The following is a 23,925-nucleotide window of genomic DNA, read 5'->3' as shown; positions in this document are numbered from 1 at the left end:
TTTCCTTTTTTTGGACATCAAACTGTTTCGGATCCCTGCAGTGACTGAATGACATTTAATTAAGGAGGAGTCATCATTCCTCTCTGTACATTTTCTTTTTTCCTTTTTTCCCCTTTTTACAAATCAAACATTAAAGAGTTAAAGGAAACTTATTCTTGCACACAAAGATGAATATTTTTTTTTCACTTTTCACAGCAAATTACACAGAGCATTTTTTTTTTCCTCTGGATAAATTGGGACCTCTCCCACTGATAAGGGCGGCTGTGAGCAGACGCAGCTGAGGCGCATTAAAGGAAGACGTTCGAGTAATAATGAGGATATTCAACCTCTGCAAGGTGTCTTGTATCTGGGTAAACACAGATAGCAGACAGTCTACAGAGGTTATCGCTGGAGCGCCCTTCCCCAAACACATACAGCACCCCCAAGGCTAACAAACAAACAAACCATTAAAAATGTACAAGGCTTATTCATAAAATGGATTGATTTGCCCCGTTTATTACTATCAAAGGGGGGATTCCACTGCTTTTTGTGGTTTTATGACTCATTAATGCTTCCTGAGCTGTAAACAAACCGCTTCTTTCTCTGCCACGTTCTCGCTTTTTTTTTTTTACCTGCCGTTTTGTACCAACAAAGATCGGTTTCTAAAAAGCGCCGCTGCCACTAAAAGTCAAGTAAAAGAACAATATTATTTCTACGGAAAACCAATGATCTTGACCTAGTGCTGTGGCCCAGATGGTGAGCTGTATGCCTGAACAGCAGGCACAGAAACACTAATGTTCATAAACTGAAGCAGTGTGTGTGTGAGGGGGAGAGGAAGCGATGGAGGGGAGGGTGGGGGGGAGTGCAGAGAGAAAGAGAGCAAGAGTGAGAGCCAGAGAAAGAGAGAGAGATTTATTGTCTCATCTGAGCCCCTGTACCTTGTATTGTCCTTTCAGCATCTGTTCTTCCACTGCTGCGGTCACTCTCCATCTCAGGGGTCAGAGAGTCTGCGAGAAGAGAGGGATCACCACCGTTAAACATCCCTGACACCCACCTATCACAACGCCACTTTCACAGCATCGCTCATTCAAAACAAGAGGCTAAGCCTTCAAGCTATATCTGCGCCCGCATAGAGATGAATGTGTGTATTGTATCAATTGTGCTTCTCTGTCTGTGATTATGATTAGTGGAGAAAAAACTCATATCCTTGAGTTAACACTTTGGAATAATTATGCATTAAAAGTGTGACCCTGCATTCAGACATTTGCTGAAATAAAAGCACAGATGTGTTGGTAGTAAAAATGTGCTTAAGTGTCAAAGGGAAAATGGTTCTTGTGCTTCATATTAATTGCCATATTTTGATTTTGTAACTGGTCCAATGAGCCCAAAGTGCATACTGCTGGTGGCCACCAATGAACTGACAATGAAACAATCGCTACAAATGACTCACTGACACATTAAAATGAGATTTTCTGACACGCTGGCTGGTTTAAACTCTGACAGTTAATCATGTTTTATGAGTTTGTCATGTTTTATGTGCAAAAGCTAAACTCTGCAAACAGACTAGTAACTCCTGTCTGATAAAAGGAACGAACAATAGCTGTGTTCATGTGAATGCTTGAGAATATGCGATCACACCTCGACCAATAATTGACATTTCCTGTTAATATGCATCCCATCATTTAGCACTGATTCATCTGCAACTCGCCACAAGTTATTGTGGTTATGTTCAAGCAAACATTCCAGTCATTTTCTAATTTTATATCACTGTAAACTGAATATTTATGGATTTTGGACAAAACAAGGCATGTCTGATCTTCATCTTTTTTTAATTTTTAAGTTTTTTTTACATTATTAGACATTTTATACACTGAGCGAATCATCATGTACATAATCAACAGACATATAAATAGTGATAATAATCATTAATTTCAGCCCAAGTTTACAAACTTCATATGATGCATAAAGTTAGCCTTTTTTTTTAGACCTCCCCCCATAAAGTTTAAATTAAAATAGCAAAGGACTTTTATTTTGACAAAACAAAACATCATCAGAGGCCGAAGATACGATATTATCACAATATTTGAGTCAAATATTGACAATATTATTACGATTCTGAATGTTTTGTGACACACTGAGTATTGTGATAACATATATTGTGTTATATTGCGATTTATTATGCTCTTTCAACTGCATGTCCCCTAGGAAAAACGTTGTCTTTAATTAAATCAATTAAAAATTCCATACATTTTATTGGAACTAAATATATCTAAAAGATGGAATAATTAACTGATTTTGTTTTTCTAGTCGGCTACCAAAACTTGTATTTGCAATATTAATAATTTATGTAAAAACTGATACTTGGCATCCATGTATTTATACAATATTGCCACGCTACAGTATCAAATGTTGAAACTTAACCTACATCTCTGATAGGACGTAATAAGAATGGAAAAGGAATGTATCAACAGCTGAAAAGTAGAGCTGCATTGATAAGGCCATTAATCGATTAGTTGATTTCAAGACAATTAATTGTTAACAATTTTGGCAACTACTTTATTGTTTCAGTCATTTTTTCAAGCAAAAATGTCAAATATTTGCTTGTTTCGTTTTCTTAAATGTGAGAATTTCTGCTTTTCTTGTCATTTATGATAGTACATGAAGACATTTTGGAGTTTGGACTCCAAAAGACACAAAATGAAGATGTCACTTTTGGCTGTGATGAGCATTTTTCACAATTTTTGACATTGAATCGACTAAGCAATTAATCAATTAATCTAAAAAAAATAATCGGCAGATTAACTGATAATGAAAATAATTATTAGTTGCAGCCCTAAAGTTGCTCATTAGAAAAACAGCATTAGTCTCCTTATTGCTGCTTTAATAAGACAACAGTGTTATTTCATTAGTATCGTTAGGAAATAGTCATATGTCAGATGCTCATATTTGCTTTAGGTCACTTCAGTCTCCTAAAAAAATCACATTTTGAATCAAAACGTCTGCTTGTTTTACCCCCATTTGTCCCACTAGAGACTACACTGCATGTCTGAAAGTGTTTAAAGTGAAACGTGTCTCACTGTGGAGCATCTGACCGTTGAGTGAACGCATGCTGTCAGAAGGCGAGGGCTGCTTCAGAGTCTGCTCAGCCTGCTCTCTCCTCTTGGATTCGTACTCCAGAGCTTCTTGGAGTTTCCTCTTGGCCTTCTTCTCCTTCTTCAGACGCTTCTGAATGATCGCTGAGATGGGAGAGGAAAGACCACAGTGACGATAAATGAGCTATGGGGCAAATTAGCAGAGCCCTTATTTCAGACGGAAATCTGATTATTGTAGCTACAGCATTCTAGCAGGAGAAGATAATAACCTCATTCTTAAAATCTAGCACACTATAATAGAAAAAGGGAAATCAATTAAACCTAAATATTTGATAATTTATAAAGATCTTCCTTAATAAAAGACAATACTGACTGCGGCTTAACAAACTGCTAGAGGGAATTAAAGCAAATTGAAAAATTTATTGGGATATTTTTCATGAATTTCTCTCATTAAACATAAACGACACAGTTAGCATACGAAGCTGATGCATTTAACATGAGAGGGAATTTCTCTAAGTTAATGTGTATTACCAATTATGTCAACTGACTCAGAGCAAGAGAGCTGGTGCTAAGCAGATCACTGCGTGTGTGTGTGTGTGTGTAACTAAAGAAACATAGCCGCGCATGTCAGTGTTGCAATAAGAAACATCAAACATACATGCGGAGCTGTGTATGTACATTCAGGAGCGATCACGTCCACATGAGTGCACCAAGTTTGAACTGCTGCAAATGCATACCCATACACACACACACACACACACACACACACACACACACACACACACACGGTGCGGCTGACAGGGAGGATTCAGTGCCAGGTAGTCGTCAGGCAGTACCTCTGTTCTTCTGCTCCATGGCGAGCTGCTTCTCCAGAGTCTCCCTGAGCTCCCTCTCTCTGAACAGCTCCATCTTCAGCTCCGTCTTCTCCAGCTGCACCTGCTTCTCCTGAGCCCGTGCGTTGTCAATGGCCACTTTGAGCAGGCCCTGCACACACACACACATAGATATATATATATATAAATGCACACACAGATATAGAGAAAAGAGGCAGAGCGGGGAGCGGGCAAAGAGAGAGTGATGTGGGCTATTTAAGAGCTTCAAGATGAAGTGACAGCAAACCACAGTGAAAGTGTGTCACAGCAGTTCTTTGTACTGCCCACAGTGGTGAAGCAGAACACGGGGCCAAACGCTGACTGCTGCTACATGACTCCTTTCAGCCGTCTCACCACCTCTGCTGCTCCTTTTATCTGCAGAGATGTCATTATCTTTTAGCTGCTCCACAGCTCCCAAAAGATCTAGGAACATGAACGTGGATCTAGCAGAGATTTTTGTAATAATCTTTTTTTAATAATGAGTAATGACGCTGCTGGTGTGAGAGTGCTGGATGTGTCTGACCCCTTTTGGTCAAAGCTGTGAAATACAAGTGACAATAAACTTTGGAGCTGAAAAAAAAAGAAAAGAAAAAGTTCAAATTCAAGAAAGTAGAATAAAATGCCTTTCAGCCAACACCAAAAATTAAAGAGCCTGTTCTCCCCACAATCAAATATACATTTTTTTCCTCTTACCTGTGGCTCTGTTTAACAGTCTAGATTGTTTTGGTGTGAGTTGCTGAGTATTGGAGATATCAGCCATAGAGATGTGAACATTATTTGTTTTCTCTTCAGATGAGCATTAAGGGCCCTCACACACCAAGCTGACGACTGATTTTTGGGGCCCATATTTGGCATTTTGATGATTACCTGTATCGGTATTATATTTCAATGATCGCTGATAAAATTAATGAATAATAAGTATAAAGAAAGTGTCAGCTTGGGAGGAACTTTTACTTTGTAAAACCTCAGGGAGCAATTTTATTTATGCCGTATATGATGCTGAACATTTCAGTTTTTATTTGTATTTTAACACAGGGGTCTATGGGGATTTACACTGCTTTAGAACTTTAAGTTGACATTTGATGAATTGCATTTTTCAGCCTCGGAGGTTGTCTCTTGGCCAAAACTTCGGCAATGTGAGCAACAGTCGGCCCTCGTCGCCAGTAATTCTTTGATGTTGGTTTGGTGTGTCTGGGCCTTAATGTTAGCCACATGAGCTAGCAGTAGACACTTCCCTTTGCACAGTAAGTAGGTTGGTGGGTGTAATTTAGGAGAGAGAAAACAGTTCCTACATGAAACTGCCCATGTCATGATTTCTGGAAAGAGACATTGCTGTTGAGGTCTTTTTTTTTTCTTGACACTTTAAGAACCACAAGTCAAATGCCATCTAGTTACATTCATTTTAATGGACAAAATTTGAAAACTGTTCTATAAATTTTATATTAATAAGATCTTTGGAACAATTGCATTTATACGCAACAAAACTCCATGACTTTGGGAACCCTGTCCATTATATTCAGGAGAACGCAGACGTCTTTTCAGCTGATATTTCCAACACTTTGGCAACTTACACCAAAACAATCTAGATTGCTAAATGGCACTGCGGGAAAGAGGAAGAGTATGTATTTCTGACTTTGGGTGGACTGGCCCTTTAAGATGGAGTTCACCTCCTGGTCAAAGCTCCAGTCTGCTAAGTGGAGAGTAAAAGGTTTACAGGCAAGTCAGCATCTTTACTGCACAGACTGACTTTTTATATTTTTCTGCTTTTTTTTCTATACTTCTCTTCCTGTTTAACTCCACAGCTGATATTTGTAAGCGGGCTGGACTTGATACACAGAATTAGTCTCTGTAGCACATTTTCAAGCTCCTCACATGGCACAGCAGGAATGAATAATATGAATGACAAGTATCTCATCATGTATCAATTACATTACTGCCATTGTAAATATACTCCTGACAGTCCTGAATTGAAAGATACTGTGTTCTCGCGTGAAAGCTGTACACAACCGCGGCCGCTTTCATCACAATTATTCCCCATCCACATGCAATTATATCAAATGCACTGGGCTATATCTTACTAATTGTTGATTCTTCTGACCCCAATTTATTCTAAGTTGCTTTATCTTAATTTTCTGCTTGGTTTCATTTTGTTGATTTGTATATAAATATTCAAGGCGAAGATCATTATCAAAGATGACTTAGTGGAGTGTTGGGAGCTCGTGACGGGTTTACTTGTGGCTTTCTAATTACCACACAGAGCCAAAGGAGAAGCAGGACTCTGATGCCAATGGTACGAGTGCAATGAGAAGGGCAGCAGTGTACACACATCATTACACTCAGACAGAAGGCAAATACATTCATCTTTCTGACTGAGGGTGTTTGAGCTGGAGCCTAAATGGCACTCTGAGTAGACGGGTAATGTTAAAGTATGCAGATTTACAGCTGAGTGTGTATGTAGTCCTGATGGTCATGTCAAGTAAACTGAAAGGAGAATGTGGATGACATCCATTTTTTTTGACTAAAAATTGGCTCTTGTAGAGAGTCGCCATTAGGGTTGGGCGATATGGGCTAAAAATGATATTGTGATATTTTAGGCTATATCTCTATAAACAATATACATCTTGATATTTTTAAATCCCTCAAAAGAACTTGGGAGACACAATTGAACATTACAATTTTTTCTTAACCAATTATGCAACCCAGCCCTTAACATTCAGGTTATACGTAAGGAAAGTCAAACCACTTCTTACTGACTGTAAGCATGTTTCAAGCTGTTAGACCAAACATCCAAAGCTTTTCTGGAGGAGACAGCCGTGAGCTTAAGTATATCAGTATGATATATTTCACTACAAATAAATTTTAATTATGTTTAACTTTAGCGCCCTCTAGTGTTAAGAACAAAGACACCATGGCACACACAGCTACAAGATTGTATCCTTGTTTTGTAGACAAACCATATAAAAATCATCGACGCAGCTGTCATGATGTCACCCACTGGTTTTCGACTCCTGTTTTACAGTTATCATTTATCAGTTATCATGAATGTTGAAATTAGCTAGAGAGACCTTTTTGTACTAAACTGTAAATATGTTTACTTTTGCTTTAAAGTTGGGCATTTTAACACTGAGGGTCCATGGGGCCTCGAGTGGCCATTAGAGGAACTACAGTTTTTGGCACTGCGGCGTTGGCTTCATTCTTCAGCCCTGGAGGTTGCTGCTTGGCATCAGAATAATTTAAAATATTCCCAATTCACATGAGGATTTTTCCACATAGCAGCTTAAAAAACAACGTATGATTTTTAGGTGTCGAGATCCTTTAGCCGCTTGTAACTTGAGCAAACTGGCTTGATTTCTTTCAAAAACATGGAAAGAAAGCAATAAATAATTTAACAGGACATTAAATAAACAAACACACAGAGCAAGGACCTGCTGTAAACAGTATTTTCTAGACATTTTTTCATTTGAAAAAAATATAATTTTCTAATAATTTAAACCCTCTCTCTCTCTCTCTCTCTCTCTCTCTCTCTATATATATATATATATATATATATATATATATATATATATATATATACACAGACACACACACATATAATTTTTACTAATTTTCAGGTCATTTATTTTCTTATTGCCTTTTTATAATTTTTTGCGGTTTGCAGCCATCTCTTTCCAAGCTGCTCACTGTCTTCCATTCCCCAAGTTTTTGACAGAAATCAAACCAAGTTGCTCAGGTGTCAAAGGTTTAAAAGCTTGTGAAAGGCGTCTGAACGCAGCACAAGAAAACTGATGTCAACCCAGGTTTCAAAGAAGATGCTGACCTTAATGCTCCAACCAGTGTTTTTCAGCAAGTTGTGTCAAAATGTATGAACTCTATCTTGTTACGAGGGCACAACTGCGTTAGCGGACAATACCTGTATGTTGGTGAGGAGAGTCTCTATTGACGACAAGCCATCTGGGAAGAGGAATGGTGAGGGGAAGCCGGGAGGCAGAGCCTGTCCAGCCAATGACAACCTCTCGTAGCTGTCTCTTGCTGTTGGGGTGCACATTGAGTTGTCCTCTGCAAAGAAAAATAATTACATTGAGCATTTTATTAATAATTCATTGAGTTCCATTCCTGAAACCTGAAAACTAAGTATGTGAGTAGTTTTTTGGTGATGCTGACATGTATTGACCCTTTCTTGAATTGACCAGTAGAAATGACTGGGTGTATTGATTCCCAACAGCTAATCCCAGCCTGCCCCCCCCCCAGTGACTGGTCCCTTGGAGATTCCTTTTGTATTACTTCTTCTCAAGGCCTGAGTGCAGGGTTCAACAATATCTACCAGGACATAAATCCAGCTTCCTCCATTTAAGAGATGTCATGTGGACTCCAAAATCAGAAGCAGGCCCGCGGTTCGACCCCAGAGGCTCGGGCTTCCTTTGTGCATGCACGCACGGGTGCCTGTCAAACCTAAGATGACATCATCCTCCATTCATCACCGGCGGAGGGGTAGGGCCCTGCCATCTGCTGTCCAGCCTCTCCACCAGGCCTCAGAGGAGGAAAGAGGAGCAGAGGAGGGAGGGAGAGAAAGCAGGAGGCAAAGCGGCAGACACAGATACAGCCTGGTCAAACTAAAACAGTATGTCTGACACTGCTGTTTGTTGCCCCATCAGATCTGACACATGTTTTTGTCCAGCGAGCTTTTATCAAGCCAACAATTTGTAAGTGCTACCATCTTGCAGAGCGCCCGTTTATTAAACACACCCCGCCGAAAAAAGGGTCTCCACAGGAAGTCTGCACCATCAGCTGTTTAATTGTTAATTTAATGAAAAAGTTTTATTTGTAATGTGGAACCCTGGCTGTGTTGTGCACAGCACCTCTCTGCTCTCATCCACTATTCATATCTGTTTATGTGGCAGGCTGAATCTTGTACAAACAGCGAGTGGAGCCGAACAGCCCTGCCTCTCCCTCCCATCAATATTCACCAACGCTAGCCAAGTGCTGGGAACAGCTGGTCTTACATTAATTAGTTTAAAGTATTTATTTCACCCATCCTCAGAGCAGATTGAGCAAAAACATTGGAGATTATTTCAAGCATCTGCAAATGCCCTGGAAACATCTCCGCGCCAAAAGTCGAGTGTTAGGATTCACAGTTTAGGTTTGTAATTTGAGGAACGTTTTTTTTTTTTTCTCTCTGTGAGAGGGGAAGATGGTGAAATATGCACCGCTGGTCCGTGGAGAGAGTAAACAACCTTTCTCCTTTTTTCAGATGGAGTTCACTCCTGTTGATTAATTAGAATGGATGGTTGCCTAATGGATTAAAATTTGTTTATAATTTGACTTCATAAAAATAATGAATTGCCTACTTTTAAGAAGCCACTCCTGTGGTAATTTGTTTTGTTTGGTGCAGTCCTGTCTGCATTTTGAGGTGGGCGTCTGGGTGGAAATATAAAATGCACTCTCCTTATACAGTGGCACAACATGAAAGTCCCATTTTATCTCAATAAAATAGCTAATCAAAGATCAAAAGCATTACAGTTGGCTCCAGCTCAGGTTGATATAGATGTATTGCATGCATTATATGCATGCATCACCCACCTCCAATAAAATCACCATAACAACTAGAGACGTTAGTAGACCTCGGGGAAAGGTCTGCTGTTGTAGCTTTGTAATTGATTTGTACTGTAGGCACTTTGTCCCTTATTTAGTGTTGGCATTAATCATAAATCATTGCTTTAACAAACTCCGGCTTCCCACTCAGCAGGCCTCCCCTCCAACACAATGTTGGATCACACAGAATATTTGATGGCTTTGTTGCAGGGGAAACAACCTGTCATGCTCTGGGAAAAGCAAACAGCGTGTTTTGTTCGACAGACTCCAACTACAGTACAGCACCCCTTGTCAGATAACATTTCCACCAGGAGCTATGCATGAATACAGGCATTAAAAAAAAGGAAAAGGAAAGCTAATAAGTGGCTAATTTAATCAATATAATCAAAACTGGCTTAATGAAACTCAAATGTAAATTCCAGCAGAACACGATCGAGATCTGTGGCTTCTGTGCTTCTAATGTTATTGCACCCCCCCCCCCCCCCTCCTCTTTTCTCTGTGCCTGGCTACAAATGCTGGCATGTGTTTGCATGTTTATTTCTCACCATTGCTCCAGAATCATTGACTTCAACTTAATTACAGCGACAGGCGTTGGAGTGATGGGGGCCGGTGGAATGGAGTACTCTGTTTCCAGGTGATATTTCTCCACTAGCAAGGCTGCCAACAGCAGCTGTGACAGCCTCTTGTGCTTACCGTACGCTAAAGGTACAGTTAAGGCCCCCCGACTATGAAATACTGTGTGGAAAAACACTCGCAGGTCACCCCTGTCACAAATAACATTTCATGCACAACTGTTTCGGCGGATAATAGGAGCCACAAATAAAAATGGGACGCTGTAAATACAATGCATTCTGAATGAAATGCCATAATTTAAAACAACGCCCCCCCGCCTCCCCTCCTCTCTCCGTCCTCCTCCTCCACCCTGCTCTCAATAGCTGCAGAGGGAGTCCTTGACAGTGTGCTAGCAATGATGAATCACCTATCCAGTTAATTTTCTCACTCCTCATGTGTTGTGCTGCTAAAACAGGGGCCCAGGAATTGACTTGACAAACTATGAATGTAAAAAATATCACTTGGAGGGATCTGGGCTTATCTCCAATTTACATGTTATTAGATTTGTGTTGCAAGCGGCACTTGGACCTAGCAAAGCTGAGGCAAAAAAGATGGGGCACATGATAACCAGAGATAAAACATGTCTAAAACCCACTTGAAAGCCTTTGAAATATTTGATGGAAAGTCACAGGGAGCGACGAGAGAAGCAGAGAGAGAGGAAACTGGCCTGATTTAAAATGTGACAGACACACATTGCAATCTGTGGTAAATCTAGAAGAAACCTTGGGAAATTTAGCTGCAATCTCTGGATAAATAGCTGTAATTGACCTTGGGAGTTGAAAATGTGCCATATGTTTCTGGTTCCTGTGTTTGAAACTGGGTCCCTCAGGACATTTCAGCTGAGTCCTCACACGAAGGCAGTGCAAGCGAGAGAGGGGAGGAAGATACAGAAAGACACACAAAGAGAGAGAGAGAGAGAGAAAGAGAGAAAGAGGATGAGAAGGATGCCAGGAAGGAGAGATAGATGGTTGAGGACAGAAGATGGATGGATGGATAGATAGGTGAGGCCGAGGAAGAGGAGGCTGCAATAGAATGGGTGTGCAGAGAATGAAAGACTGACAGAGAGGAAGAGAGATAGGAGAGGAAGAGAGAGGGAGAGCAGAGGTACATTTGGCCGGCCAGTCAGTGTGATATATTGACAGGTGAAGCCTTTGTCCTTGCAAACCTGTGTTCCTCCCAGCAGGAGAACTGAATGCTAAACCTGGAGGGTTGTCAGCGCAGCCAACACAAAGCGAGCCACTGCTTTTCACTGCACAATTACATTTGATTTGACCTGCCAGGGCTGCGGAGAAACCAGCCTCCTTCAAATGGAGTAGTTATGACCTCTCGGACAGCCATTAGCAGCTAACACAGCATTATTCCACCTGCACTTAAAGCGCTGGATTTGGAAAATCTTGTCAAGGGAAATATCTGTCTTCTGGTACAAATGCAGTGATGCAGAGCTGGGCAAAAAAAAAGTAGTTGCATGCAATTTGAGCACTTTAAAAAAACATGAGCCCGGCTTATCTTGCAAATGATGTCGGCACTCTGGAGGGTCTTTCGGGCAAAATAAATTCAGCTTTAACTGTGTGATCGTTTTAAACAAGAGCTCTTATGGTATGTCACAGCCGTATTTTAAAATAAAATGTAGATATTACTTTATGTCTCTTGTGTTTAAATTGCAACATTTGCACACTTTTAAAATCAGGTTTCCAAGCATTAAGGAAGGTTAATATTAATGTCTTCACTCGGGATGGGCATTTGAAATCATTTTTAGGTGCAAGGACTAACATTAAATTATTATTCAGTACTTGCAAAAAACAATTCAAAGCAAAACAAAACATCACAAAACATAAGAGTTAGGTCCAAGTTTAACATCCAAGTGAAAAAGCAGGTAGTAACTTTCTGCAGACTGTAGAGACAAGTTCTGACACGCAGGTTTGAAGGTATATTATGCAGGATTGTCGATTGCTGTTTGTAAGCACACTCACCAGCCAAAGCCAACCCTGACTCCCTCTTATTTTGTCTCTGTTTTGCCTCTTTTGCTGCTTATGGTCTGGCACCTGGTCGCTACGTTTTTGTCTTGACCTCACCTGAGCGCGGTGAGTGAACAAGCCTATAAATGTCCCGAACACAGAAAATAAGAAAATCTAGGCAGAGGGCAGAATCTCTACTGAAAAACACACCACCACAAACTTCTGTTGGTCGCAAGTTATGATTGACACGGATTGTTTTCATATGACATTATACAATGTTTTTTTCATGCTAGCCATTCTAGCATTAGATCGAGTGATGTCTAATAGGAAAGGCTTAATGTTATCTGCAGCTGTGCAGATCTGTTGTTTTTGCTACATGGATCTGTGCAGATATTTTTAGGTGGTAGTTAAATCAATTTGTCCCATCCAAAAAATGTAAACTTTAAATAAAAACAACAGAGTCAAATTCAGTTTTATTTTATATATGACTATCTTTTCTTTTTCAAAGCAAAAAAAAGTGATGACTCTAAACATGAACAAATAGTGACGTGCTAATCGAGTACGCAAGTACTCGTGCCTCATCTCCACGTCATCTGTACGCAGGTGAATCAATCGCTAGATCATTCATTCTTATGCCAACGTCTGTGATCTGATGTTTGTGAAACCCTGCCTACCATTTTTATTGGTCCAGAATTTGCGTGTGTTAAAAATTATTTAACTGTTCGAGCAGATTTCGCACAGACCATATGCACTGTGCCACAGCAAGTTAGCATAGAAACAAATTAGCGAGCAGATTGATGAATGTAATACAGCTTTATTTATGTATATTTTCTAAGTGAAAAGTTTGATGGCATAGCACGTAGGGTGCATGCATAGCAGATCATTCATCTTTTAACATGTTTCACACAACTGGCTACACACCATACAAGCCAGCCTCCTCACCTATATGTCATCATGCATTGTTGGTCCTCTTTTTGTCCATATGCATACTTGGATGGTGAAAAAATACTCCAAATGAACTTTTCTGCCATTTCAGGCGTTCATAAAAAGACATATTACACTGGGTTGAACACTAGGGGCGCACTCCATGTACTATAAGGAAATATGTGTGGAAACGAGGTGTCGTCTGCATAGAAAAATTGCACATGAAAGCCCATAATTTACTGATGGGTTGGACTGACTTGCAGCCACACTTCTCTCAAAGTAAATAAGAACCTGCAGGACATGCTGTGGGAATGTGTGATGAATCCATACGAGACAAATTCCTTTAGAATGACTATCACTTGCATATGTTGTGCATATGTCTGTGTAACAGCCTGTGTACACTGCGAAGAAAGACAAAACACACGTACGCATCGGTATGCAAACAAAAAAAAAAAATCGCCTCAAACACACACACACACACACACATTCATTACACACATGCGCAGCACACACACTAATGTGCCCTCATCACATTTAAGCTAATTTCCTTTTCATCACGGAGAGAGGAAAATGAGTGTTTGCCCCATCCCTGCTGGGGGACAAAGTCAAGAGCCCCGGTCGGTTTGGGCTAGATTAACAGGTAACATTTGGCTCCCACTCTCTTATCACAGCATGAAAATCAAACCGCGTGTTTTCCTCTATCGCTCTCTCTTTCTCCCCTCCCTAATGTTCCCTTCACTTAGAGATGAAATCGCTTGCTGCACAAACCCATTTGGAGAGAGGAGAGAAGGTGAGCGGGATAATCAGGCTGGCCACTGGGCCGTGTTTCCTAAATGCTCTCCAAAACATTACTGTGCACAGGCATAAAATTAGCGCCGGGACCTTAAAATGTTGACATTTAGCATGACTTTTTGGAGAGTGACACCCTCATATTTTCTTGTAGGATATCATTAAATTTCAACTGCCCTATGGCTGTGCCTTTCCATTAATAACCAATTCAGTGTGTCACTTCTCCCTCTCTCCCACTCCCTCTCTTGCCACCTTTTTAAAGTAATGAGTCCATTGCTTTGCCTTAATAAATTGAATCGTATTCTCAAGGCCACATGAAGATAGAGCCACAGATGGACAGGCTGCATGGAGGAAATAACCATAAATCCTTTACTGTCAGAGAGGCGGTCTGAGGTGACAAAAGAAGACAATCGCGATGCTCAATTGGGATCACAGCGAGATCACAAAAGACACAGTTAAAGGTTGATTCTCTCTGTTAAAACTGTCTTTTCCTGGCATGGATAAAGACTATTTTTTATTGCTTTCATTGCTGAGAAAACTCCCGCTAATGATTAAATTTAAAAATCTAATCATGCATGGCGATTAGAGTGATGACTGTCCGTAATATTCTGCAATGTACATTATGTATAGCACAGTGGAGAAAATTATGAACTACAAATTGTGCTTTTGGAGCATAGATTAGAATATTATGGTGCCAACAATTAAAATCGATTTCATCATTTGTTTAACTGTTAGCTGGAAAGGAAAAAAGGGGGGAGAAAAAACAGCAAGGGAGGGAGAGAGAGAGGGAAATGGAAACAGAGAGAGCAAGAGGCAAGGGAGCAGAATCCGTGTTGACTTCCATTCAGGAGGAAGATATCTTGTCTTTTTATGCGGCCCATGTCATATTTATTGCATAAAGGTCAGAGTGTTCATTTGTTCAAAGTCAGCGTTTTCCCTCTCTCCTCTCCTCCATGTAATAAATGCAGGGGCTATGTCATTATCGGACCTCTGAGGATTACAGGCTTGGCTGACTGTGATGACTGCATAAAAGCATACAGGACTTTTGTTTCTGCCAGCGCACACCTTCAAATGAGCTCTTAAAGCGAACAGTAGTGGAGACAAAATGGCATTTTGTGGAGAGACGATCGCAGTTAGAATGGTGGAAACAGAACGGGGCGAGGTGATTAAAGGTTGGAGATCGCAGCAGTAAATCCATGACCTTAGTTTTTTTAAGTCCAAACTGGAGGCAAAAATAAACTAAGAAAAGAAAATGACAGCTGCAGGGTTCATTCATATTTTAGCCAATACATTTCAGGACTGCTCAATGATTTTAAGGCATTTCTTCATGACCGTACACTCTATGAAACAGACATCGATACTGCTTATCGATTCTTTTTCACTGTTTTGTAATAGCTTTTTTTGATACTATATACTGTTTTGTAATAGCTTTTTTTAAATACTATATACTATTAAAAAAACAATAACAACAAAAAACAATGAATTCAGAACAGGATTAGAACTGATTATTTAAATAAAACGTAGAGACTATTTGTTACTTATCAGAGGGGAGGGGCTGGATTTGTGGTTGTATTTGTTTTAATTTTACTGCCAATTTCTAAAGAAAATGTGTCTTTTCTGTCTCAGAAATTTGTGGGTTTGGATGGCATCACCATTTTTTCTTTAAAAGTTATTTTTGCAGTTTTCAAAGAAAAAATGTGTGTGATTTTTTTTCTTTTTTTAAAAAAATGTGGTTGATTTTTATTTGCATTTTTTTCCTTGCAAATTTCTTGGTGATATTTTAAGAGTTTTTTTCTTTAAAATATTTTAGTTCAAAAATTGTGGACATCTTTATTTTCCAATTTTTTTTTAAGAAAACATGCCCTGCCCAAAAAAAAAGAGACACAATATATCACAGCCAGAAACTAGAAAAACAGAAATTATCTTTGGATTTTCAAATTCCTCTCAGTCCTTGAAACCATACAAAATTCTATGACTTTTCCAAAACATTCAGGGTATATAAAGTTTCCATAATATAACCTGGAAATTGCTATTTTACCAATTACGTGTTTTTCATGAACGTACAAACCCTGCAGCCAAGAAGACTTGAATAGATTTCTGTAATTCACCTATTGACTACGAGTCCAAAGAAGATAATACTGACAGAAGGACATTATAGTGAGGCACTTTGAAGGTGTTTGGATTGTCTTTGCATATTGACCTCCGTTGACCGGGTCCGTTTATTGACAGAAGAATCCCAGAGATTAAATTGGCCTCAACTATTGATTGGGTATTTTGCCTGAATCATTCCCATTTCAGAGGGGGATCATTTGTACTGTATACCCCGCTAATCTCTCTGACCCACTAATCATCAAGCCATTTATTTCGCACTCTTTGTTTAGTTCTCCTTTGTTTAGCATTTATTAATTCATTAGAGCAACTTCTCATGCAGCTTAACTTAGACAGTGACTGGGGAGTCCTGTTTCCACCCGATAGCAATGTGCATTCCAGTAAAAATATGCCACCGAATATGCACCCAACATCACAATACACATGCCAATTACATATTGATAATTAAGCATTCAAACAAACAAACAGAGAGGAAATCCCCCGTAATCACCAGGTTTTAATGGAACAAGTATTAGCTTGGTGTGGTTGGCCAGATAGCCTGCTGCTAGATCAGAGCTTCGCTGGGTTTGGGAGAAGGAGGGGGGGGTAAAGGGAGACACATTGGTGTCATTGCCTGGCATTGCAATCCTACAGGGAGACTCTGTGCCGTTCTGTTGCTGCTGAACGAGCGTCGACGAAGGCTGGCTCTAATCCAGACTGGATATACTGAGCTGCTTTTAAATGAAGATGAAAGAACAAAAGAGGAAATGGGAAATGTAAACTTTAAAAGGCCTGGCTTAGGAGCACTTGCTCTATGGCTGCCTGGTGGAGAAGCTCAAAAATGGATGCAAATCCATTAGCAGTCCCGGTTTCACAGTTATAAAAATACTTAAGGGGTTTTAATAGGAGCGACGTGTTAAACGTGTGGAAATCTGTTTTGATAACATTATTCATAACACTGGCTTTGCGCTGTGTGAATTAATAACACTTCATTTACAGACGGAAGAAAGCTGGCATGGTATTTCCAGTTAAAGAGATTAATTTTTAAACACCTAATTGACAGGCTGGGGTTAGGCAGGATAAGCAACAGACTATAAGGCTGCAGCTGCAAAGTCAAGGTGACTGGAATACTCAGAGAAAGGCTTTCAAAAAGCAGAATAGAGAGCAGAGAGGGAGGGAGTGAAGAGAATTAGTCCTCAAGCACTTTTCCCTCCGCCCCCTATTCTTCCTCTCTTTATTAGGAATGATTTACTTTCTCAGTGAAAGGATATAAAAGCTCAAGTATAGCGGCGTAATTATCGCAGAGTGAAAATTTAAAGGTTTGACTCACAATGTCCTCAAGTCAGTGAGCAGACTGCCAGACGATAAGAGTGACTGTGTTCAACACTCGGCATCCAATTGGTTGTGTTTTATGGGCTTTGCCAAGGAAGAGCACACAAACAGCACTCGGCTCTGCAAGTCTGTAAACATGATGGACTGTGGCAAACTACTAGGGCTGGTGTTTACCTTGGCAGAGCCTGGCCCTGGCATGTCGGCAGCATCACTTAATTACTGTTTACATGTAAATATTAAATTATACAAACAACCCCACAGAATGTCTCCAAAAGTACAGAAATACATATTCAGGGTCAACCTTATCTGTCTGCAACAGTTGCCACTGTGAAGATACGAATTGTTTTGAATCGCAAATTTTTCGCCCGGCATTGTACATAATCTTCATAATTGTTTAATGCTGTTGTCCAAGGGCATTCGGGTAAATATGTTCCCATAATCTGCATAATAGCAGATGCTCAGATATGTAAAACGCACCTTGTGTTCTCGGAGAGAAAAAAAAAGAAGGCTATTGTTCAAAACACTTTTATCAGGAATAAGGACTGTGATCATTAATGTCTCCAGCAAAGACAGAGAGATGATTGCTTTGATTGCAGACCTGTTTTCCTGACAGTCCGGAGCGGCATATATAGTCGAGCACTGGTGCCTACTGTGCATCTCTGGTATGGCTGAGTAAAGCACTTGTTCATTTGCAGTGAAGGGTAACATGAAACAGGCCTCAGCCTTCTGATGGACAGGGAGATTTCACCTTCGCCAGTGAATGATAATGCATTATTAAATTTGCCTCTCTGCTCACTAGATACACTTAGCTGACCACAGCATATTTATCTCCCCATCCGAGGCTCACGTCTTGGCAGGAGAAAGCATTCTGTCACTTTTGAGGCATTTCAAAGATTAAAAAGAACCTCTCTCTTTTCAACGTCCCTAAAAGCATCCCCCCTTTTCAGTGAAATGTGATTAGCAGGAGATGGTGTCACGCAATGGAACATTCATGAGGGGGAGAACAAATATCCAAATGAACTCCCATGTCCTCGAGGAATAGCCCCTCTCTGCACCATCAGCAATCTCTCTCACATGGGCTGGGGAAATTTGATTGATCCTCTATTGAATTATTTTTTTGCACTCTTTCATTTCAACGGGACGCACTGACAAGTTGTTTGATCATAAAGCATTATTGTCTGCCAAGTCACATTTCAGGGTTGTGATGGCTAATGATCTTGCCTCCTGACTTAGGGAAAGTCAGGTAGTCAGCATGTGTTTGAAGCTCGCAACGCCAAGGACATCGGGAGGACTGAACAAAACACTATGCATTAAAGTCAGGAAGATGAAGAGAAGGAGCTTACACGGAACATATCGAACTTTTAATGATACTGTACGGAGATACCATCAATGTCAGTGAAATATTTACGCCGCAAAAAGAGCGTGCAACTAATGTCGAAACTTTTGCCTGACCCAAAGTCCCCCGACTTCCTTTTTATCATTGCAAATGCTTATGCAAAGGAGGAGCAGAACAAAGACTACAAAGGCTGGGAATCACTTTTTTTTGCCTTTTTCATCTTTTTTTTCCAAAATATATTCCCCCCTCTACATGAGCCCATCAGTGTCCACAGGTCCTTGCCCAAAGCAGCTGAACGTAATAGACTGTGACACTGGTACCTGCTCCACTTCATCATTCACACTGTAAACTGGGACTGCAGACAGTACACAGTGCACCAGCCACTGGACATACAGGCAGCATCCTGACAAAGAAAAGGCGTGGCAAGTCAGCTCTATCCGATTTCTCAGTTCTCCACTTGCACATTGTTGCTTGACGTGTGAACTTCATGTCTGTTTACTTCCTGTCAGCTCTACAGTAACGTTACCTTCACCTCTGACCTCAGTGATCAGAGTGGCTTTTCATTCTTTGGTTAGTTACTTCACTTTTTGCAGTTAGATTTGTACATGTTGTTAGGGAAGTGCTAAAAAGTGCTATATATTTTTTTCTGTAATATAATTTTGAATATGTAATCATATGAATGATAAATATGGTTTTCTGGACATTTTTCCCTAGTTTCTTCATAATAACTCGTAACCCCCCCCGCAACAACACAGCCTCCAGAAACTCATGTTACAATATAAAAAGTGCATTTGGATTCTTGAGGGTGCACCATCATTGGGGATGTAGTTTTATGAGTGAAAAGAGCTAAAAATGCACATGCAAGAGGCATCACAGTAGCGTAGAGGGTAATCGGTGAAAAAGCACTTCGCTCAGGTTGGAGGTGAAGGTCACGTTACTGTGGAGTTGACAGGAAGTAAACAGACAAAACTTTTCACAGTTATGGAACTTGCATATTGTTAATAGTATTTACGATTAATATTTGTGGTGTTTTTGATCATTTTCACTTCAGTGTCTCAAATGTTACAAAGCTAACTGTGAAAAGTGAAGTAACGTTAACCCACTTATGGATGAAAAAGCACTTTGATTACTAAGTTTGGAGGTGAAGGTAACATCTCTGTACAGCTGACGTGAAGTAAACAGACGTGAAGTTTGTTAAAACAGAATCGTCGCACTACAATGTACAAGGACAGAGTTGATATCAGGTATGAAAGGATGAAACCTGGAGGTGAGATAACACACCACAGGCATCCATTTGTGCTTGGGAGGACATTATGAGTGCATCTCCTGTTGTGTCAACAAGGATATATAACGTTTACCGGGGAAGCGCCAATATCATATTACCAGTGAATCACCCGCTTTTAAAATATGGTTTACAGAATCAGTTTACACACTGTAGCTGCCTCTGACTCTCCTGTCAGGCGTTTTAGCTGTGCGTAAAAGAGATGTGGCATGTTTAACTGCAGCGGGAGGGCTGAGGTAGAGTGGTGAAATTTGTTGTTGGCAAAATGCTTAAACTGCCACATGGTATTTACAGAAAACTCTTATACTTCGACGTACATACATATGGCTTGTGTTTCAAACACCTTTTCCCCGAGGAAATAAAATGATGTCAAGTGTTTGATGTCCAAAGTGAGTTTACAGCCAAAGGCTTCCGTACCTTTCAAATTTCCCCTTGTTTGTCAGCTACCTGCTGTTTCACGAGACAGAGGCTTGTCGGAAGCTATCGCCACAGACTTTCTGTTTGAAGCAATTCAATTAGTCACATGTGAGATAACACTTAGCTTTCTACCAGCCTTTTTTTCCCTCTCACACATCATCTAACTTGCCTTTTTTTTCTCAGGCAAAATTTGGACAAAAAATAATCAAGTTCAAACAACGCCCCCCCCACACAAAAAAAAAAAAAAAAAATACCATCTGGTTACTCTGCACTGGGTGACACAACTTTGGAAATGGTCTTTTTTAGACAACAACAAACAGCCTTTGTCCTTCATCAGCAGAGATGACATGAAAAAGATGAGACGTGTTCATAGGATGTGAGTGATGTGACATTATAGTGGCTGTCTCTGAGGTGTCTGGCTATTTAAATAGCTTCCATATGAGCCGGGGCACTGCATCCTTCCTCTGCGCCCACTGTGCTCCCTTCTAAGAGTGCATTGCAAGAGATTAATTTAATGCTCTGCCAGGATCATAAAGATCAAACAAGTGGAGAGATATCATTAAACCATTGGAATGTTATCTCATTTATCTAAACAAACTGATGCGATGAACAAGCCTAATTAAAAAGCGCACTATAAACAAAGCTTCGCATGGCGAGGCCTCACCCCTCTTTAACAATGGAACACATTTATTTTATTAATCTAATGCATCATGTATCATATCATTACAGTTCAATATATCTATCATTAATTTTATTCCCTTCACTTAAAGCTTTTATTGGAATTACTTTGGTTATTAGTCGGTTCTAATGTATTGGTTACCTCTGAATCTGGCTGCTACAATCTCTCTTATCTCGCTGCATAAACCTGTGCATGTTATTCAAATTGCCTCATTTATTATGATAGCTTCCTCATGTAAATTGTGCTGACTGCTCGCCCTTGCACAGTCCTCATTAGACTAATGAAAACCTTCAAACGAAAAAACTAAACAACCTGCCAAATAAAGGTCTGGGGTTATTATGAAAATTACAACTGTGGGAGCCGGGAGAAGCTCTCTTCATTAATTCATGCTCAGCAAATTGGTAACTAATTTAGTTGCACTCCTCTGCATTAATGGGTTATTTTATAAAAATGTTTTCCACAGCCCGAGACCTCTGGTGCACACACTGGAGAGCTCGGAATCCTAATCAAGTCCAGTGACATATTAGGAATTGACAATCTCAAAGATAATGCAGCGCGTGTTTGCGGGTAGATATGTGTGGGTCAACTAGCTAGAATTGCTGTGGATTGCTGGGTCATTTGCTTTCTCCTCTAATATTGCGGAGAAATTACAGTCCATTTGTGTTGATTATCTGAGTATGGAGGAGGCACTTCAGTTAAGAAGTAAGATTTCTGCTGCTGAGGAAACAATCAGTTGATTTAGTGTGTGGATACTTGGTTAAATCTCCTTCTTTCTCTGTTTGCATTGCTCTGTTTGCCTCTGTTCATCACACACACACACACACACACACACACACACACACACACACACACACAGACAGCTAGACAGTTTGTGACCCATAAATTCAGCTCATGATCCTGCTAATTATTACTATTCACTGCTTCACACCCTGTGAGTGAAGGTCTAACACTGATCTTCACGTCAGCCCAGCCAACAGGGAACATACAGCCCAATGATTTCCATAGTGGTTTTAATATCATTATCAGCCTCACCCCACCCTGTATCACCCAGTACAGCACAGCACACCCCGCCTCTGCTCGGCTCAAAACCAACAGAGAATACTAAAATCTATTATTTGCTTCATTTTGTATTTAATCCGCCACGCTTAGTAGATTTCTATCTTTTTTTCTTTTCTTTTCTTTTTTTTCCAATCATGGCAAAATTGTAATGAAATAATGCCAGCAATTAATAATAAAAACATTTACTCTGGACAATGTGACTGAGGTTCGGCATTCTGAATATTTTTCCATCTAAGTTCAGAGTTAATGGGGATGATAGGAAATAGCACATGTCAGCAAATCTCCTGCTATATACAAGGGGCTCATTATTTCCCATATATATATATATATATATATATATAAAACTCTGTCTATAAACTGATAATGCAAAATCTGATTATATGACACTTATTTATATAACATTTATTAGTTGCACTTTTAATGTTTTCATAATTATATATATTTTCTCTCTTTTTTTTTACATTCTGTTAATGGAATAATACTGCGGGCGGCAGTGAACAGTGTCCTTTTATAGCAGAGGACATGGGTGCATTGCAAAATCTAATAAAAAAAAAAATAGCTGAAAGTAATCTTTTAAGCCTTTCAAAAACAACTGCAAAAAATAATAAATTCAGGGAGTTTATAAGAAAATTGTTAAAAATAATTCACTTGATATTTTTTTAGAGGTTGACATTAAACATAATTAGGGTTGGCTGATGAGGAGAAAATCAAAAATCACATTATTTCTGACAAAATACCTCATTATAAATACCGTGATATTGAAGGGTCAGCTACTAATGCTTTCAAAGAATATTTACATAATGAGATTTTTGAACAAAAATCATCATTAATGTGAATATATGACTAAGCTGGTAAATAATAGAGCAGCTGGAACAGTCTACTAAGTGTGAAAAATTATTTTACATTTTACTGTAATTCAGCCTTTAAAACCAGGAAAACACAACACTTAAAATATTGCGACATCCAAATTCTATGAGATCTCGTATTGTATCACAATACCAATGTAATATCAATATTTTGCCCAGCTCTAAACATAATCAAAGGGCTGACGTGTTGTAAAAGTAAAGCATCTACAGCAACACTAACATCTTTCTGTGGAGTTTCCAAACAAAACCAGAGACTGCTCCAACAAGCAAAACGTGTGCAACATTTCACCCAAAATTAAAACACATCCACGAGTGTTTACAGGTTACCTCCTCTTATGTGCACCTTTCTATTTGTAGTCTGTAATAAAAACTACATATTAACTTGAGAAACTTTGTCTAAGAGGGTTTTAACTTGCTACTTCAGAAGTATTGTAACACAATCTACAAGTGAGATAAAGTGGAAGCAAAAAGAATAAAGAGGGTTACTACAAATCCTGCAAAAGGTTTAAAATTTCTCAAATTGTAAAATTGATATTCACAACCTTAAGGGATCTTCAGCTTCTAGGAATGTCAAGTGTTTCTTTGTTGGGAAAATACATGAGGTCTGACAAGGTTTTCTGGTGGTTGTACAGTTTCTTTTCTAGTTATTTTAGCGAGAAAAAAAGGGTTTTTTTTCCACTCCAATTGCTACAAAAAAGCTGATTTCACTTGAAGGCACCCTGACCAACCATAGTGTCAGAAAGTGGCTCTGCTTTTGGTGACACATTAACTAAATGTCTCCACTGTTAACTCAGTGGCTTCTCCTGCCTGCACTGACTGTGTGATATTAACTTCCCTGCAGATTTACAAACCCGCTCTGCTCTCCTTAGATTGTTGAGTCTTTGTTATGAGACTTTGATTCATGAAGTTACAACTCATATTAAAGGCTGCAAGAACAGAGTCGGTCCAGTAGAGCACAAATGTAGTATTCAGTCACTTGTTTCTTTTAACATCTGTCATTTTCATACACAGTGAGCATTGAAAAGAAGGAAAAGCTAATTATAAGACCTTAACT

At 39.6% G+C, this 23,925-nt stretch overlaps 1 protein-coding gene across 7 annotated transcripts in view; it reads right to left on the bottom strand.

Annotated features, from left to right (window-relative positions):
• Positions 1-23,925, bottom strand: part of dachd (dachshund d) — a 120,631-nt gene that overhangs the window by 4,507 nt on the left and 92,199 nt on the right. For 4 of the 7 annotated variants that reach the window (XM_042494546.1, XM_042494548.1, XM_042494549.1 and 1 more), the window contains exons 7-10: positions 7,854-7,999; positions 3,908-4,055; positions 3,057-3,215; positions 918-986 (exon numbers count right to left, since the gene is read on the bottom strand). In XM_042494546.1, coding sequence (XP_042350480.1) covers positions 918-986; positions 3,057-3,215; positions 3,908-4,055; positions 7,854-7,999 — 522 coding nt within the window. The remainder of the gene's footprint in view (positions 1-917; positions 987-3,056; positions 3,216-3,907; positions 4,056-7,853; positions 8,000-23,925) is intronic. The other 3 variants (XM_042494547.1, XM_042494551.1, XM_042494552.1) reach the window with 1 other exon arrangement.

This window comes from Plectropomus leopardus, chromosome 10 (genome assembly GCF_008729295.1).
Source record: "Plectropomus leopardus isolate mb chromosome 10, YSFRI_Pleo_2.0, whole genome shotgun sequence".
NCBI lineage: Eukaryota > Metazoa > Chordata > Actinopteri > Perciformes > Serranidae > Plectropomus > Plectropomus leopardus.
The sequence above is the reverse complement of the archived record's forward strand: the minus strand, read 5'-3'. Positions and strand labels throughout refer to the sequence as shown.